Consider the following 16,032-nt stretch of genomic DNA (forward strand, 5'->3'; position numbering starts at 1 on the left):
GAACTAAGATCAAGAGTAAAACATGAAACCAAGTGAGCCACCCAGATGCCCCTCAACCAAATTTCGTATTCTCATTTCACAGGAGGGAAGAGCATCAGTAGCCTGAGTTCCCAAATGGATAGTTTTCTGGCTTGACCAATTTCAGGTTACCTCCTTTCTTAGTTGTGCCAATATCTCTGTTATTTTCTGTCTAAAACACAGCAGACTGTGGCTTTTGTCATTCTGCAGTATTCTGTAGATAACAAGATAAAACCTTTACGTTGGCACCCATTCATAAAGCCATTTTAATACTATTATAGTGCAACTCATCTCTGTGTCTTCAGCTCAAAAATAATATTTATACTATGGCCTCCTCTGGTCTTTAAAAAATGCTTTTCCGGGGCGCCTGGATGGCTCAGTCAGTTAAATGTCTGACTCTTGATTTTGGCTCAGATCATGATCTCAGGGTGGTGAGATAGAGCCCCGTGTCGGGCATGGAGCCTGCTTGGGATTCTCGCTCTCCCTCTGCCCCTACCCCAAAACGCTTCTCCTTCTTCCGAAGTACGTGTTAAAGTTAAAAACTTCTGACTGATAAAATCTTGACTTTACTTAAGATTCCTAGCAATTGGTGACTACTAAGAATTAGTGGCTCTAATATTTACCTGTTATCTCCCAAAGACAGTGTTATGTCCCAACACAATACATCTTAATAATGTGAACAGAATAGAAAGCACTATTTAACCCTTGAGAGAAATAAAAATGAGGTGGTAGGGGAAAAAAGGGTCTCCTGAAGCAAATCTATGCTAATGGAAGGGTGATATAATATACTTACACATGCAATATTTTTCAGAAACCACCCAAAAAAGAAGCCTATAGCTATGCATCTCTTCAGCTTCCTACCTTCTCCACAGACAGCAGAACACCTTCTTTGGAGATCGACCCCTACCCATTCAACCATGTTATTTTAGGTGGGGCCAGCAAACAGAAAACCAGTGGGTGAGTAACACGATCCACAATGGACCCAAAAGAACTTCCACTGGGAGTTTTCAAGTTGGAACAAAGAGAAGGTCAATCACCACAGGGTAGTGAGGTTATGAAATATGAACACAGGTGTCATGGATATATTCCCTGTCATGTGAAAGGTAGCTATGTTAGGGAAGAAGCAGCTGACATACAACAGGGAGGAACAATGAGCATGAGCATAGCTGAGGGAGGTAGGGAAACACCTAAGCGAGTTAGAGCTCCCCTGGCTCTGGTCATCCCTGAGGACCAGCCACATACCACTCTGCTCTTCCCACAGTTTGGCTACAAAAACAAAAACCTTCAGGGGCACCTGGGTGGCTCGTGTGTTAAGCGTCCGACTCTTGGTTCTGGCTCAGGTCATGATCTCAGGGTCCTGAGACTGAGCACCTTGTCGGGCTCCACTCTCAGGGCAGAGCTGCTTCTCTCCCTCTCCGTCTCCCTCTGCCCCTCCCCCTGCTTGCACGCACACTCTCTCTAAAATAAATTTAAAAAAAACCCCAAAACCTTCTTATTTTCCCTAAGCTAATTCAAACTGAGCTTCTGTCACTTAGAACCACGGGTTCCGACTAAAAGAGAAACTGATACTAGAAGTGGAGAGTAACACTGAGAAGAACTAGCTGAGTCAAGCTGAGGTGTGGATGGTAGCAACACTCCATCCCAAGGAGGGAATACATCAATCTTTGCTACATGGCTACTGAGAAAAGCAAATGGTTAAACTGGGAGATAGGTTGTCTGAAAGCAATTGTCTCACCCACTGAGGGTGAGATAATTAAGACAACTAAGGTCTTATGGGGGTTGTATTGTTCCAGAAAACCCAAACATAAACCTCAACTCTTTGGCAGAGTGGGGTAGGGGCAGTTACCCAATATGTAGACAATCTGTGGCTCTAAGTGCTTCCTGTACAGACTACCAGCCAACTGTTCTGCATCCTCCTTTTCAGAGCCTTCTCATTCCTGGGGCGGGCTTTCTTCTGGGCTCCTCTTGCTGTCAGCTGAGGCTCTGGTCTTCTCCAATCCATAAATCAGTTTCCAGTCACTCATCTGCTCTGCTGCTTCCAAATTCTCATTGCTATTGTCTCCTCTTCCGTTTTTCTTTCTTCTTGTGAGTTTTTACTCAAGATGATCTCTTGGCTGTCATTTTGGTGGTGTTTCAAAAGGAAACATAGGCAAATGTGGCTCAATATGCCATGTTGTCTGTCACTTCCCTTTCCCCACTATCTGAATTACAATGCTCCTCCTTCCTGATCTATACCTTCTATACTGGGTGCATAAGTGCTCACAACTTATTATCTGCTTCAGGGTAGGATGGGTTGATGAGTCACAAAAAGACATACAGAGACCTGACCTGGATGAGTGGACATAGCCTAGGTATCCAGCGCCCAGGGCTGTTACAGGAGGCGGACAGACTCCTGGGAGAGACGTGCACTCTCCAGTTTTACATGGAATTTTACATGCAGTTTTACATGGAATTCATTATGTGCATTATGTGAAGGAAAGCCCTGTTAGTGGAAACGGTATGAGAAGGTGTGTATGGATGGGTGTATGTACACACTTTTGCACACATTGGTGTACTGGGTAGCAAAACAGTGGTCTGCCAACAACCTTGTTATATGTCTTTCCCATGGCCTCTCTCTTCTGTTCCTGACAGTATAACCTTCTTTTGGGGAAATGCTCCTCCCTCCGTCTTGATGATGTAGGTCTAATGGGTGTAGCCCATCACAGACACACAGACTGGCAGTAATACAGCCCAGGACAGCAGGAATCCTTCCTTGGAGTTTTCTAATCCAAGGCAGGAAAACACAACCTCTTGAGTGGCGACTCTGTGGCTGTGCACCTGAGGCCATCAGCAGTATTAGGAGAGGGTGGTTCACAGCAGCAGGGAATGGAGATGGCATTCTGAGAGTAACCAAGAGATGGAGAAGCTACAGGTGGGCATCCCAGCAGCTTTTCCATTGCTTTTGTGATCCATGAACGCTTCTGCCCTTTGCTTCCTGCTTTTGCCTTTGTCTTTGTGGGGTTGTCCCTTTTTTCCCTTCTTGTTTTTTTTAACTAAGAACAGGTAACATGAGATCTACCCACTTAACACGTTTTTAAGTGTACAGTGTAGTATCCATTATGAACACAATGTTATAGAGATCATTAAAACCTAAACTTTTTCATCTTGCTTAATGGGGTTTGTGCTTTTTTTTTTTTTAAGATTTTTTTTTTTTATTTATTTGAGAGAGAGAGAATGAGATAGAGAGAGCATGAGAGGGGTGAGGGTCAGAGGGAGAAGCAGACCCCCTACTGAGCAGGGAGCCCGATGCGGGACTCGATCCCGGGAGTCCAGGATCATGACCCGAGCTGAAGGCAGTTGCTTAACCAACTGAGCCACCCAGGCGCCCCTGGGGTTTGTGCTTTTTGACGTTAAATTTTAATACCTGAAGTTAAAAAGAGTTGATACTAATATATCAACCAAATGCACAAAGCAGAAGTTTGATATTGGAAGTCTTTGTTACTGCCATAGTTCTATGAAATGCCCAGAGAACTGTGAAAGTTTAAATATTCATAAAAATTCATAAAGCTAAGGCTTTAGGAGATATTAAAAAAATTAAAAATATTGGCATCATTTACCATATTAGTCTGAAAGTACATTATGATTAGAAACAGTACAATAGTCCAGAGAATAATATCACCATCCACATTCTGAACCCTGTGGAAGGAGACGGACCGAAGCAAGCCTTGGAGGAATCAGGTAGAAGGGGAGGGATTTTAAGTCTCTGTTTTAAAGTTTTGAAAGTTTTTTGTTGTTTGTTTTTAAGTGTATTGTTTTGGGTCTTTTGAAAGAAAGCAAATTTCCAGAAACTAATTATACTGAAGCAAAAAATGAAATTTCTACTCAATTATAGCAATTTCAATACAGGCATACTAAAAGAATATTATACAGAGCAAACCCCCACAGTGGACCCTTGCAGGAACATAATTCATTGTATCTCACATGACAGCCAGCATCTCTGCAATTGATAAGGTTTTCTTCTTTAAAAAGTAACTCTTGGGGTGCCTAGGTGGCTCAGTCCTTAAGCATCTGCCTTCAGCTCGGGTGATGATCCCGGGGTTCTGGGATCAAGCCCCGCATCAGTCTCCTGGCTCAGCGGGAAGCCTGCTTCTCCCTCTCCCACTCCCCCTGCTTGTGTTCCCTCTCTCGCTGTGTCTCTCTCTGTCAAATAAATAAATAAAATCGTAAAAGAAAAAAAAAAAGTAACTCTTGGGGTGCCTGGATGGCTCAGTCGGTTACGTGTCTGACTCTCGACTGTGGCTCAGATCATGATCTCAGAGTCCTGGAATCAAGCTCTGTGTCGGTCTCTGCATTCATCAGGGAGTGGGCTTGAGGATTCTCTCTCTCCCTCTTCTGCTGCCCTGAGGCCCACTCATGCACATGCACCCACTCTCTTTCTAAAATAAATAAATCTTTAAAAAGTAAATAAACAAAAATAAAAAGTTAACTCTTACATTTGTGACAATCTTCTATTTGGACTAATATAGTATTTTTGACCCTTGTGGCTGTCACTATTTTTATACCCACTGCCTATTGAAAAGATAGAAACTGTAGCTCTTAAATTTTTCCTGCATTTTTATTACTGTGCATGTTTTGTCTGATTCAGTGATTTATGTCTTACGCTGAGCTCTAAAGGAACTTTAATCCCCTTGAGGATTCTCTGCCCCAGCAGAGGAAGTTCTGTGATTGTGCTGATGTGTGGGTTCCTAGCTTTCATCAGACTCTGGAGACACAGGTCTGACGACATTCAGAGGAGGAAAGGAAAACTGATGAGTCCTTATGGAAGTGTATAGAATACTAGCTAGAAATTTACCAGGTTTGGTAACTTGGGCCATGAAAAGCCAAATCTATGAATTATGCAATTAATGTCCACATGTTACATCACAATCTCATCCCAGATATAAATGAAATCTCCAAAATTCTAATGACTAAATCGTTAGGGTGGGACCATCTTGTTCCCATATGGCCTCTACTCCAGCAACTACTCTTCTCGATAAATGAAAGCGCCCAGTCTTCCATTCTGGCCCGCTAAGGGCTTGGCTGCCTTTTTTTGCTGCTCAACCCCTATACAGTGTGACAACCACCTTGAGGATTGACCAACTCTACTAGACTTAGCTCAGCTAGAAAGAGGTACTAGCTAAACTGCTGACTTTAAAATAAAATCTTAATCCAGGCTATAGTATACCACCTGAAACAACTTTCAAAAGTGACTGACAACTGCCGCAGGCCACTTAATCCTAAGCCTGGGGCTCAATACTGCAACACCCAGCATAAAGGCTGGTCCTTTCACAGAAGCAGCAGTGATTAGCACTGTTCCTGAGCCCCCTCTGTCAGTCTTCTCAAGCAAAAAACATTGTTCAGAAAGAGGCCCCCCCTCTAATAGCCTCTGGCAGCTACGTTTAGCTGCGGTCACTGAATGTCTGGGGCCTTGGTCACCGGGCACTTAGGGCCCTCAGGGACTCAAGTGACTCAGAGTGACAAAACTAGTAAATGAAGAGAACAACTCAGATGAAGTAAAACCCTAATAGCTGGCCTTGCTGAGACTAATCTACCACGTGCAAGCTGACTTGTTTCAATAATCCACCTTGGCCTCTTGGTTTTGAAATGGAAACATCCCTGGAGTTGATATTTAGATTCTGGGTCTGGATTTGAACGCTAAGGGTGTTTTAACATAAAAAATTAAGGACTAAGGCCAGTGAGGGTTGTTGCATTATCTCAGTTGGTGGGAGAGATTTAATTGTTCTGTATCCTTCCAGAAGTTCTCTGTTCTTCCTTGAAAGGGTATTATTTGTAAGTTACCTCTTCATACCCACCCACTTGTTCTCTCATTAGTTTACTTCTTAAATAATGAAAACAGTATCTTAAATTCTCACATAACCCCACAAGGTAGACACTCTTATTGTCCCCATTCTATAAATTTAAAAAATGAAGATACGAATCTTGTTCAAGGTCAGGGGAGGGTCAGGATCCAAATGCCGATAGTCTGGCTCAAGTCTATGCTCTAGGCATTGATACCCCTCAGCTCTGCCCAAAGGAAGCGGTGTGGCTGTTCCCTGCTGGTAGTGTCTCAGGAAGGTGGAGGGCGAGCGCTCTTACCTGGTTGGTCGAGTCTCCTAGTGGATAACACTGCATTATCAGGTCACTTTAATTTATTAAGTCCCGAACTCCTCTATTCCAGGGTAGCCTTACAGTGCACTCCTTAGCTTCCTTCCAACGCTCTTTCCCAAACTTGCTTGATGGTAAGAATCACCTGGAATACTTATTGTTGAAGGTGTAGCTTCTCAGGATCTCAGGATCCACTGGGTTTGATGTGGTCCCAGAAGATTATATTTATAACAACTGACCTAGATGATTCTTCCGATTCTTCTCATCAGTCAAGTTTGGGAAACAGTGCTCCAGGAGTTTTAGCCAATGGGAACAAATACAGTTGATCTTAAGTATTATATATTATATGTTAAGTCAAAGTATCATTAAGAAGATGACATTTCTACAGCTGAATTATCCAAAGCAATCAGTACATATGGCACAAAGTAGTTTTCTTCAGGAAGAACTTGGGGAGTCAGGTGGAATGTCTTTGTTGTTTTTTTTTTCTTCTCTTTGGGTGATGACTGTTAGAAAGAATTCTTTAGGGCGCCTGGGTGGCTCAGTTGGTTAAGCGACTGCCTTCGGCTCAGGTCATGATCCTGGAGTTCCGGGATCGAGTCCCACATCGGGCTCCCTGCTCAGCAGGGAGTCTGCTTCTCCCTCTGACCCTCCTCCCTCTCATGCTCTCTGTCTCTCATTCTCTCTCTCGCAAATAAATAATAATAAAAAAAAAAAATCTTAAAAAAAAAAAAGAAAGAATTCTTTAATGGCTGTGCCCTTGAGGGAGTTCCTGCAATGCTCTGATTATGGAACAGCTCAAATCAAACAGAAAGTGAGCCATTTTATAGAGTTCTTTTAAGTCCTGCCTAAGAGAATTTTGGAGAAGAGTAAATTAAATAAAGAAGAGAAAGGAGTACACAGTTCTAGCTCCTTGTAGGACCCTACAGGAAACTCCTTGTATAACTAAGAGAGAGACTCAGGCTTTCAACTTAAATGTTCATGAATCATATACAGAATGATTTAGGAGAGTATCAGAGATTAATTCAATTCACACAGTCTAATCAGGAAGCAGAAACGATCTTTGACATTTAAAGAACACAAATGCAAAATTGTTGCAATTCATGATCATCAAAATACTGTTTAATGTTAAAAAAAAAGATCTCAAAAGTGCCTAATCTGCTTTGACACTCTCTCTATCCACTGCTTATCACAAATGAAGAGCTTCCACCCCAGGCACCACTCACAAGCAGACTCCTTCGGTTGCTGTATTTACGAGTTAGCAGGAAAAAAAGGAAGAAAAAAATTAGAAAATAATATTAAAAGACAGTTAAAGGAGGAGAAAGAAAGCCAGTCCTTTACGTCCCGTGGAATGCTCTGCTTCCCAGGCCAGGCCAACTCTGAGCAGTGACTGAGGCGGGAACCCTACATACCTCTTGGTGGGAGTGGGTGCTCCGGAGGACGTGTGGCTCACCATGGTGTCATTCATATTAGCCAGCGGCCGAGGTGGACTGAAAGCAAAGACATCTACATTATATTAATAATTACCAACATGACCAGGAGAAACAAATCAAAGAGTGATAAGAGCAAAGGAACCAACTATCATTCCTCCTGATAAGCACAGTGAGAGCCAGGTGGGAATTGATAAGTGCAGCCCAAGCAAACTCCACAGGAAGGGTTCTCGAGCTCAAAGCCAACGGGCCACAGAGCTGTGCTGTACCAGGAGGAGTGACCAATTACACACACACCGCAACACGGAGTAACTCCGCTGGCTTTTGTTTCATAGTTTAGGACACAAGTCTGAGCTGCTACTTAATTTCTCTGCATTGTAGGTGCTTTCCAGGGTTATGAGACCTTTGATGTTTGTAGTATACAGGTCACAATGGCAACATGCATGTTTTTCCTGATTTGGTTAGAGATCACTGTCTTCCCTCGGACTTAGTTTCCATATTTTTTCCAAAACAGACTGTTAAATACTAAATTCTTTTATTAGGGCGCCTGGGTGGCTCAGTTGGTTAAGCGACTGCCTTCGGCTCAGGTCATGATCCTGGAGTCCCGGGATCGAGTCCCGCATCGGGCTCCCTGCTCGGCGGGGAGTCTGCTTCTCCCTCTGACCCTCCTCCCTCTCATGCTCTCTGTCTCTCATTCTCTCTGTCTCAAATAAATAAATAAAATCTTTAAAAAAAATAAAATAAAATAAAATTCTTTTATTAGTCCTTTACTAGAACCTTAACAATTTTATACTGATCCTCTAATTAGAATGCTTCCTTTTATAACCTGATCCAAATTTAAATTTGAAGGTAAGTATTTTTAACAACTTGTCTCTAGCGCTGGTTTTCTGGAGCCAAGGTCTATTGCTTTGTCTTGGAGAGTCTTAAATGAATGAATCCAAAGTTACCAAAAGGGATCTATGATTTTGCCTTTCAGCCGTCTTCAGCTCCTCTCCCTCCTGACCAAGTTCAGCTCCAAAGGGTTTCTGCCTTGCATGTGGAGCCACATGACTGTTGCTAAATATTACTCCTGGGAAATCCCTCACTTCCTCTTCTAAATTGAAAGAAGTACTTCTCAGAGAAATTTGTCCATCAAAGCCAAAAAGTGAAGTAGAAAAGTCCTGCTCTCATATTTAGATGCTGGGAACTAGCTCCTGGTTTCTCCTTATATTTAAGTGCTGAGTTAATCATATAAAGTGTTCTTGTAGAGGTTATACTTAGCAAGGCTTGGTGAATATTAAGGGACCAGAGTCTTTGCTATTTTGCAGGTTTTACAGTACACTCAAACAGGGACTCAAGGGAAAATTTTCAGGTAAAGCCAAGGAATCTAAAGGAAAGGTTAAGAGGGATGGATCAATCTATCAACCTACCTGTGTACCTACCTACCTACCTACCTATCTCTGTATCTGTCTATATACACTCCTCCCTTTCTTTTAACTCAATTCCATTTCTGGGTAAGGAAATATTTTAAATGATTTTCCATTTAATGGACAGGATCAACGATGGAATGTAATTTGCAGGGAACAGATTTAGGTCTCCTGATTTTTAAGCCACAGCACTATGTTTACTGTTACACATTCCTCCCTTTATGTGACAAGTCACAAAGTAAGACATTCAGAATTGAAATATGCCTTTCTAGGCGAGAATTTAATTCCACACTATTCATCTCCCTACCTATCTTCCAGGCAGGTATCCAATATTGCCCCCAAACTTTCAAGCCTATTAATGCCCATGGCTGTGCTGCATTATAATCAATCGTTTTAGGCTGGCTAATTAAACTGAATACAGAGATTAACTTAATTTTCATCCTAAATTTATATTTTTGCCTCTAGTCCTTTTAAATCAATTGTCCAAATGGAACAAGGAGACAATTCCTATGAGAGAGACAAATCCAACACCATAGCTTTTCATGCTTGAGGGCACCAGAAACATTCTGCTCCTGAAAATAGAATGGGCTTTGCCTCTTTAATATATTGTTATTCGTAACCCATTTCCCAAATAAGATAAGGACATGCTCATGTTGCTTTCAGAACTAATGCAGTTACCTAGTATTTTTCAATATTGAAGATACTACTACATTCAATTTCCTGTCTGATTTTCTCAGAGGAAAAATGACAATAGAAAAAAAAAAAAAACTTCTTAAAAATTTCTTACACATGGATCCATGCAATAAAATTTCATGATTTGTAGTATTTTGTTTGGTCTGATGCCACAAAAGTCATTAATAATCATCTCTATCTCTTGGCAGATATCATGCACAATTATTATCTTAGAGCACACATATCAAAGCCTCTTCTCTAATATTCAGAACCAGACAGTAATGATTACACTGTAAGTTGGAAGGTAATCATAACTCCCCCTAAGCTTCATAGCCTTTGTGAACTTCTAGCACGTTTTGCTAGAAAAATAGGTACTATGTGTTTGAGGTCCAAAATGAAAGAGGTATTTGAAAACATAAAGGGGGTCTTTACTGTAGGATCTACCAAAGACCCACAATTCACTGTGAAAGCCAACAATTCAGACGTGGTCTTAGAAGATGTAATATACTATAAATGACTTCTGGCTTAAATGACTTCTGTTTCATAGTTCCTATAAGACAGCTGAAAGAATGCTTCCAGGTGTGAAGTAGACATTAATGGTACCAGTTACAGAAACTTACAAAGCAGAATTGATCCAAGTGATCAGATCAGTTTTGGTAGTCTTCTTTAACATTCAAAACCTGTTGAATACATTGAACAGGTCACCAGATGTTCTACATCTTCCTTTGTTGAAGATCTCAGCAAGGTATCTTTAGACACTAATGAGTTCTGTGATACCCAAATGACCACCAACCATCACTTGGTACAAATTCGGAAGGTTCCTTCTTTGTTCATAAGACATGCCAATTTTTTGATGAGAAGACAGAAGCAAATGGATGATACAAATAGAAGTAATCTGCTAGGCAGAAGAGGTAGGTATAAAAAGACGACTTGGAGAGAATTTTAAAAATCTTAATCAAAAGGAAAGAAGCATTCTTACTGGGTGCCTACTCATAAAAGATAAGTAAGACTATTTTTACCTCAATAACCTAATCATATATTGATGAAGACAGATATATAAACAAGTTATCACTATGCAAAGTAGTGGGGAGCAGCAACACAAGTACAAAGTGTTGAGTCCAGTGAAGAGCAGTGACTCCTGCCTGGAGAAAGGAGGGGCAAGAGTAGTCAGGGCGAGCTAACATTGAGGGAGAGAGATTCCCAGCTACAGAAAAAAAGTTAAGGGCACCCCAGTTGGACAAAGTGATATGGAAAAGGGGACTAAAACCCAAAAGTACATGGCATATTTGGGACTTACTTAGTTGGCGGACTCAGAGGCACTTGAAGGGGAGTAGCTGAAAATGCCTCTGGAAAAGTAGATTAGGGCCAGGATGTGAATGAAGCCTGTTCTACCACAAGCTAAGAAGTCTGGACTTTATCTAGAGGCAGTGGGGGAAGCACAGAATACTTTCGAGTCAAAGGATGATGTACCTATGGCTGGGCTTTGAAAAGATAACCTGAGAAGCTTGTAAATCATTGGTTTTAATCAAAGGTGTGCATAGGAATCATCTTGGAAGCTTTTTGTAAAACAAGTACCCAAGGTCTGCCCTCAATTTAGTGAACCTGAATCTTGAGGGGAAAGAGGACTTTTTCTAATGCTTACCCCATTTAAAAATCATTTATGTACAATGGATTGGGAAGAAGGATGGAATGGAAGCTGGGAGACCAATTAAGAGGTTATGACAATTGTCCAGGTCAGGGATTACAAGGGTGGATAGTGGGAAAGAGAGAAAAGAAAAAATACTGCTCAGGTAAAAAAGATAAGGTAGAGGTGCCTGGGTGGCTCAGTCGTTAAGCGTCTGCCTTTGGCTCAGGTCATGATCCCAGGGTCCTGGGATCGAGCCCCGCATCGGGCTCCTTGCTCCGCGGGAAGCCTGCTTCTCCCTCTCCCACTCTCCCTGCTTATGTTCCTGCTGTCTCTATCACTCTCTCTCTCTGTCAAATAAATAAATAAATAAAATCTTAAAAAAAAAAAAGATAAGGTAGGAGAACTGAGTCAGGTACGTGATATCTAGAAAGCAGTTGGAAGAAGGAGAATAGGAACCCAGGTGAGATATCAAGTTTGAAAATAATTGAGCATCATCATTTAAATTGTAGCTATTCATTTGAGTATTCTGATCACTATAAAGGTATATTTTTATTTACTATTTTCAAATAGAGCAGGATAGGTTTGCAGAAATATCCAGTAAGAGGGTGGCTTAGATAACAGGTAAAGAGCTTCCAGTTACTGGTCAGATACACCTCTTGCTATAAAGTAAAAATTTCATTTACGGATACAAGTCATTTTCACATTACTTCTCTTATGACCAGACCACTCCATTCTGGCAGATGCTCTGGAATGTGCACTAACTTGAAATTAAAATTGCTACAGAATCTCTCTGAAGGTTTTGAAAGCTAGGAATAGATGATGAATAATTCATCATGCATTTAAAATCTTACAGGACAAATTATATATAACTGTATATTTCTTTTTTCATTTATCAACTATTTGTTCTCTACAAAGTGGGTGGTATGGTGCTAGCTGCTGGGGATAAAAATGAAAAAGATAAAAACTTAAGTCCTATGAGGAAGAAAAATTATTTATAATAAAAATAATTTATAGAAAAAATAATTACAATATAATGCAATAAGTATTTAATAGAAGTAAGAAAAACTGCAACATGCCATGGGAAAATATTGAGATCACCTTACCACATGAAAAACAATGTATTTCCAGGGTGTTAAAGAGCTAAATGTAAATGTTAAATTATATAAATTAGAAAAAAACATATGGGTCTATGGATAGAGAGGAGTTCCTAAGCTCAAAAGCAATGGAAAAATTAGGAAGGAAAAGAACAATTAATTTGAATTTAAAAAATCAGAAAAGAAAGAAAAATATAAATTTAGGACACTATTTCAACAAATGTGACAGAGCAAGAAAATTAATAGCCTTAATATAAAAGGGAGTCACACAAATTTATAACAAAATTATTAAGGTTTCAATTTAATAAAAGGGCAAAGTGAAAATACACCTTTAAAAAGAAATATAAATAACAAAAACATTTTAATTATGAAAAAAACTATTAAAATTATAGACCATTTTCCCTTCTAAAAATAATGAACATGGGGGCGCCTGGGTGGCTCAGTCATTAAGCAGCTGCCTTCGGCTCATGTCAGGATCCCAGGGTCCTGGGACCGAGCCCCGAATCGGGCTCCCTGCTCAGTGGGAAGCCTGCTTCTCCCTCTCCCACTCCCCCTGCTTGTGTTCCCTCTCTCGCTGTCTCTCTCTCTGTCAAATAAATAAAATCTTTAAAAAAAAAAAAAACAACTCTTAAAAATAAATAAATAAATAAATAAATAAAAATAATGATCATGTTTTTTAAAAAAGCAATCCTTAGTGCTGGAGAGGATTTTCTGACATAGCTCGTTACTTTACTAAGAGTAAAAGTATAAAGTTAAGCAAAATTTCTAGAGGGCAATTTGGCAACACATCCATCAAAGTTCTTTAAAAATGTTCATTTGGGGGCGCCGGGGTGGCTCAGTCGTTAAGCGTCTGCCTTCGGCTCAGGTCATGATCTCAGGGTCCTGGGATCGAGCCCCGCATCGGGCTCCCTGCTCTGCTTCGGGAAGCCTGCTTCTCCCTCTCCCACTCCGCCTGCTTATTTTCCCTCTCTCACTGTCTCTCTCTCTCTCTGTCAAATAAATAAAATCTTTAAAAAATAAATAAATAAAATAAAAAAATAAAAATGTTCATTTTGACTCAGCAATTCCCTAAGAATCTATATTCCAAGGAATTAATCAGAAATGCAAAGATAGGTTTGTATTTTAAAATATTTATGGAAATATTATTTACAATAAGATAATTCTGGAAGAAACTTAGCTGTTCAAATATGAGGGAAAGGAAAAGTAAGCCCTAGTACATTCATAATTATAGGATATTATGCTGTCATTAAAATATAATGCTCATTAAGACTTTCCAAATGCTTAGCATGTAAGAAGTAAAAAAGGGCAAGATAGCTACAATAATAGCTAACAATTTTTGAATGTTTGATGCATACCTATCAGACACCGTGTTTAAAGCCTTAAATATATTATTTATTTTATCCTCACAGTAACCCTGTAAAATAAAATAAAATTATACATACACACACCATGGTCTCAGCTAAATAATATAATAACAATCATATATTATAGTATAAGTGTAAAACAAAGTATCTGAAGGAAATATGTCAAAATGTTAAGAGAAGTGTAATTATAGGTAACTTTTTCCTGTCTATTTATACTTTCCTGTATTTCCCCAAATTCTCCAGTTAAATTTTTCCTGATTTTCAGAGAAAAAGATGCTTAATGTAAAAAAAAAAAAAAAAGACAAAAACAAAAGGGGTGCCTGGATGGCTCAGTTACTTAAGGATCCAACTCTTGATTTTGGCTCAGGTCAAGATCTTAGGGTTGTAGGATGGAGCTCCACATCGGGCTTCTTGCTGGGCATGGAGCCTGCTTGAGATTCTCTCCCTTCCTCTCCCTCTGTCCCTCCCCTTCCCTCCACAGGGGCGGGGGAGGGGGCCCAAAAAAAGACAAAAAGGAAAAATAGAAGCTATAATACCACTGAGTCAAATTCTCTAAAGTGTACTGTTATCCTTAAGAAAGCAAACTGTAGGAAAGCGTTTAACCAACTGAAGTCTGTTAGTAGACAAAAGACCTGCAAATGATTTAAGTAGATACATAACTGCACAACCCCCCAACATCCTTACCCCACAATCCCCCAAAAGAAAGTCAAGAAAACATATTAGATCAGGCTACCTTAGGGGTGCCTGGGTGGCTCAGTTGGTTAAGCAACTGCCTTAGGCTCAGGTCATGATCCTGGAGTCCCGGGATCGAGTCCCACATCAGGCTCCCTGCTCAGCACGGAGTCTGCTTCTCCCTCTGACCCTCCCCCCTCTCATGTGCTCTCTCTCCCTCATTCTCTCTCTCTCTCTCAAATAAATAAATAAAATCTTAAAAAAAACAGGGGTGCCTGAGTGGCTCAGTCAGTTAAGCGTCTGCCTTCGGCTCAGGTCATGATCCCAGGGTCCTGGGATCGAGCCCCACATCGGGCTCCCTGCTCTGCGGGAAGCCTGCTTCTCTCTCTCCCACTCTCCCTGCTTGTGTTCCCTCTCTCACTGTGTCTCTTTCTATCAAAAAAATAAATAAAATCTTTAAAAAAAAAAAAAATCTTAAAAAAAAAACAAATCTTAGATCAGGCTACCTTATTTCCTCTACCAGACTGTAAGAAATTTGTGTGTGTATGTGTGTGTGTTTTAACCATTGTATTTCAACTACCCAGCAGAGTCTGAGACATGGCTCAGGCTTCTATGGAATATTTGCTGGTCATGAGTTAGCACCATGCTGTGGAATACAGAGGAGTGAAGAGTGGATGAGAAGTCGTCTTTCTGTTAACTTCAGCTTTGTTAAGACTAGTCTTGGAACATGGAGTAACAACATAATTAGTGGTTGTATTTGGTAAATATATTTGTATTGTTCGCATCCACAGCAAGTTCGCATATGTGACTTCGTCATGGAATCACCAGAATGGAGTGTCTTTAATAATAACAGAAGCAGCAATACTTGTTGCGTGCTTAATATGTATCACACTCAGTTCAAACGTTTCCCAAGGATTCACTTATTTAAACCTCACAACCACCAATGAGACAGATACTATTATTAACTTTATTTTACAGAGGGAGACACCAAGGCCCAGAGAGAAGTAATTGACCGGAGGTCACAGCTAAATTGTGGCAGAAGTAGGATCTGAACCAAGGCAGTATGGCTCTTGTGTCTCTGTTCTTAACCAATCATTATGGTATAGTGTCTCTACCACCTTTGATTACTACGCTTTTAGAAAAGCTTACTTGAGACTGTTTAGTCTATAAATTAAAAACAAAGGCATGGTGTTAGATCATAGTTCTTAAAAATTATTTCTATAGGAAATAATCTATTTCTATAGATCAATTAAAAATTGTTTTTCTAGGAAGGTAAAACTATATACCCCTGGAGTACAGTTTTGGGGTGATTTATTCTCTCCCCTATCACATTATTAGAGCTCTGTATTATGAATGCCTATCTGAACTCAGACCACCTGGCTGCAGAGCTCCCATCCTTCGCCACTTCTAGGCTACCTCAAGGAAAACTAGATAAGCTGGTATAAATTGTTTCCTTCAAAAACAGATCTCTAATTTATTAAGATCAATTTAAAATCTAATCTTAATTTCAAAGGTCTTATGGATTCCTCATCTCAGCCTAACAAACTACATATATTTAATGAGCAAATTATCTATCAGCCAGACTGCTGATTTAAAAAAAAAAAAAAAGGAGTTTAACACTGGGCTCAG

The 16,032-nt window shown here is 40.2% G+C and overlaps 1 protein-coding gene across 6 annotated transcripts in view; it reads right to left on the reverse strand.

The window, feature by feature from the left end:
• Positions 1–16,032, reverse strand: part of DTNB (dystrobrevin beta) — a 227,745-nt gene that overhangs the window by 69,025 nt on the left and 142,688 nt on the right. For all 6 annotated transcript variants that reach the window (XM_035000716.1, XM_035000718.1, XM_035000714.1 and 3 more), the window contains exon 10: positions 7,551–7,628. In XM_035000716.1, coding sequence (XP_034856607.1) covers positions 7,551–7,628 — 78 coding nt within the window. The remainder of the gene's footprint in view (positions 1–7,550; positions 7,629–16,032) is intronic.

Source organism: Mirounga leonina, unplaced genomic scaffold (genome assembly GCF_011800145.1).
Source record: "Mirounga leonina isolate KUSES-001 unplaced genomic scaffold, KU_Mleo_1.0 Mir_125, whole genome shotgun sequence".
Lineage (NCBI taxonomy): Eukaryota > Metazoa > Chordata > Mammalia > Carnivora > Phocidae > Mirounga > Mirounga leonina.